This window comes from Sitodiplosis mosellana, unplaced genomic scaffold (assembly GCF_009176505.1).
Source record: "Sitodiplosis mosellana isolate CC-2019 unplaced genomic scaffold, AAFC_SMos_1.0 Smas_scaffold_5, whole genome shotgun sequence".
In the NCBI taxonomy this organism is placed as follows: domain Eukaryota; kingdom Metazoa; phylum Arthropoda; class Insecta; order Diptera; family Cecidomyiidae; genus Sitodiplosis; species Sitodiplosis mosellana.
The window spans coordinates 6,603,281-6,606,912 of record NW_022595248.1 but is presented as its reverse complement, the minus strand read 5'-3'; the positions used below and the strand labels follow the sequence as shown (position 1 = coordinate 6,606,912).

General features: G+C 37.6%; 1 protein-coding gene across 1 annotated transcript; it reads right to left on the bottom strand.

Annotated features, from left to right (window-relative positions):
* Positions 1–836: 836 nt before the first annotated feature.
* On the bottom strand, positions 837–2,464 carry LOC129567122 (uncharacterized oxidoreductase TM_0325-like). The gene is made up of 4 exons (XM_055443728.1): positions 1,858–2,464; positions 1,403–1,537; positions 1,139–1,341; positions 837–1,027 (listed from the first exon to the last, which is right to left on the bottom strand). Exons 1-4 carry the CDS (start codon positions 2,249–2,251, stop codon positions 974–976), a joined length of 786 nt encoding a protein of 261 aa, XP_055299703.1. The 5' UTR covers positions 2,252–2,464; the 3' UTR covers positions 837–973.
* Between the last annotated feature and the right edge of the window lie 1,168 nt (positions 2,465–3,632).

Below are 3,632 nucleotides of genomic sequence, written 5' to 3'. Positions count from 1 at the left end.
TTGAACGACGCAATTTCCTATTGCATCGTATCAACTACGTATTAGTTTTATATATCAAGCTGAATCAACTCAGCTGATAAATGTATCACAAGAGCATCACTACAATCCAAACTCCCACATTGTCCATTGATTCAAAGCACTCCAGTTCTGGCGAACGGATTCGCCGAATTGTTTGCGTCGACAAATTGCAATCTATCGTCGACAAATTAACGAAGTTTTAAAGTTTGATTTGCAAATTTTCTTTCGCTCATAAACCCAAGCGCGACTCCACACTTAGCTTCTAAATGTGACCCCGTAGTAAGTGTGAGCATTCGTTTTGCGAATAAGCGACAAAGAGAATGGAAACAAGTGCGCGTGTGGTAGTGAGTAGCCTGATGCGATGCTACTCAATGTAGCGACTAATACACGCGCACTTGTTTCCATTCTCTTTGTCGCTTATTCGCAAAACGTATGCCCACACTTACTACGGTGTCACATTTAGAAGCTAAGGGTGGAGTCGCACTTGGGAAGCAACACTTAGTTGAAGGTATTATGAAGTGTACGTTTTTGTCCAACGCAAGGTCAAAGTCAAATAAATTTTCATCGACAATTTTATCTCGTATTCTTAACCGAATCGCGCGGTTAAAACAATAACTGACCACAGTGATGAAATACATGATAATATGCTTCGTAATATTTCTGAACCTGCTGATCATACTGATCTGCGCAAATATATACAGTAATCTAAAATTAGTCATGCGATTATAAAGTACATTATAATTTGAATAACTTCAAACTGTGGTGTAAACTATTAAATTATCGAAAAGAATGTTCTCGAATTGATAAATCTAAAGCGGTTAAATAATTTGCAGTGCATTCATTAGGTATATTTCCCCATTTATTTTCCAACGAATGAAAATACAATTCCAAACCACTGTTCTGATCTTATTAACAGATTTATCTTTCACATCAAAACCTAAAATTTACATATTGTTCAATTAATTCTTTTATCCGGAATTAGGCCTGAAGTCAAAGATCCGCCGTCGACCTACAAATGATTTGAAATAAGGAATGAATAATATGAAAAAAGTACACCAAAATAACTGTAATTATAAAAAGTTGTCTTTTCTATGAGCCGATTGTGGTAGTAATAACTTACCGGGAGTAGAATTCCAGTCAAGAATGATGCCGATTTATCATCGGCCAAGAATGCAATCGCTGCACTGGTGTCTGCTACTTCTCCAACTCTGCCAACGGGATACATATTTTCGACTTCACCATAAAATTTATTGGCTTCATCAGTAGCTAGGCCATATGATTGGAGGAAAGCAGTTCGAATTGCAGCCGGATTAACACCGTTGACTGTCAAAATGATCACCGATTAAAACACATCACATTTTTATTTAAACCTTGCTGTACATACCTCGTATTCCCTTCGGTGCCAAATCCAAAGCTGAACATTTCGTAAATTGATCCAAGGCGGCTTTGCTCATGCAGTAACTCATGAAATTTGGAAATGCTTTCAGGCCACACACACTCGAAATGTTCACCACATTGCCTGATGGACATGCAAAAAAGGAATATTCATAGGTGTCATAGACTATATGAGGCTGTGAGAATGAAAATGGCAATACAGGAATAAACATTTTGAAACGCATCAAGAAAAAAAATTCGCAAAAATGAATCATGAGCTCTGAATATGCAAAAGTGAAACATGAATTTACATGGGCAGCATAGGAGGTTCATGGTTCACTTTTGCGTATTCAGAACTCATGATTCACTTTTGCGAATTTTTTTTTCTTGATGCGCTTCAGAATGTTCATTCATGTATTGCCATTTTCATTCTCACAGCCTCATATATGATGTATGTTATTTTACCTTTGGTTTTTTCCAAATGTGGAACACAAAGTTTGGTTAGTGTGATGACGGATCTTATGTTTGTATCAAAAATACTATCAAATTGGGATAAGTCGGCTTCAGCCACATTATCTGGCTTTCCATAGCCCGCATTGTTCACAAGCACATCCAATTGGCCAAACTTCTTGATCGTCTCGTTGACAATTCGTTCGGCGTCTTTTGTTACATCGGCCACAATCAATAGCGGAGCTGCTGCACCTGATTTTTTAATTTCATCAGCAACTTTATTGAGTCGCTCCGCATTTCTTCCCACAATTGATACCTTTGCACCCAATTTTGACAAATGGCGTGCAGCATCTTCACCGATTCCGGAACTTGCGCCAGTTACAATCACAACTTTTCCAGTGAAACTCATTTTTCAGTTTGTCTTTATCGTACCCACTACTGGTAATAACTCAACTGTAAAGGTTAAACTAGAGTTAAACTAGAGAGTTATTGTGTGATAAGCACATTCATTTATACAATCGGTACAGCGATGCTATCTATCTATTTGCAGTATGGAACACATTCCAAATTGAAATGATGTCATTTTACAATATACTACGACACAAAAAAGCGCTGGCACTCATCAACATATGAGATAGAGTTGGTGTTTACAAACACAGAGATTGGACTATCGCATACTTCAACAGCTCGTCGAATCAAATATATACCGACCTCGTTGTGATTTGACTGATAATGTGTAACGTATGAGTGAAATTAGGAGTGTTGGTCATGGTCGTGGTCGTGATTTGTGACAGATAGAATTTTCTCGAAATCTATCAATTTATCATTGATTAGAAGTTTGACGATCAAGTATTTCCTTCTAATGAAATAGGTAAAAACGACAATCAATTTGCAAAAGTACTTCATTTGTCATTTTATGACTTGAGTATGCATGGTAACTTCAAAAGCAACTCAAACATATGGACAATCTTTTAATTTAATGACTAAAATTATTATAACCAGAGGTCTCGTTTTCTCGGTTTATCTCTTCCCATTCGTTCGTCGCATCAGCGTAGCCGCTACTTGCAAACAGCAAAGATACGTGCTACTCGCAGTAGCTCCGCGATATTACGAAATATATTTTGAGAGCAAATGAGACCTCTGATTATAACCCTAAAAGCATTGAACTGCCATCCACCGTGAGCAAGATACCAGCCAAAAATGTGTAGCACCGAAATCAAAACAACTTTACCCGAAAAACATATGTTAAAATCAAGCGTTCGTCATAGAATAGCTTGGCATGCACTCGATTTAATACTCGGTATTATATACCGGTATATCGCACACGCAGAGCTGACGCACGCACCTCTCTCGCGCGCAAACGCTTCGAGTTGTGAGTGTATGCCATGTGGTTCTGTGTCTGAATTGGTTGCGATCGTTGTGTATGTAAATGTGTGCGTGCGAGAGAAGTGCTTGCGGCAGCTCTGCGTGTGCGATATACCGGTATATAATACCGAGTATTAAATATAGCGTCTGCTAAGCTATACTCTCACGGACGCTTGGTTAAAATCCACTTACAGCACACCACAATACGAGACACATTGAAATGATGGTGGTTGAAATCTAACATTCTATCATAATATTATTTATCATAGTATGCGTCCAATAGTGTTTAATTATTTAGTATTGATAAAACTCACATTTCTACCACTCTTCTAGTTTGGTACAATTCAACCATAACCAGTTCTTTTATTTATTAAAAAAAACATTCTTATTGTTCTCTGTAGTCACCGATATTTTGATGAATCATT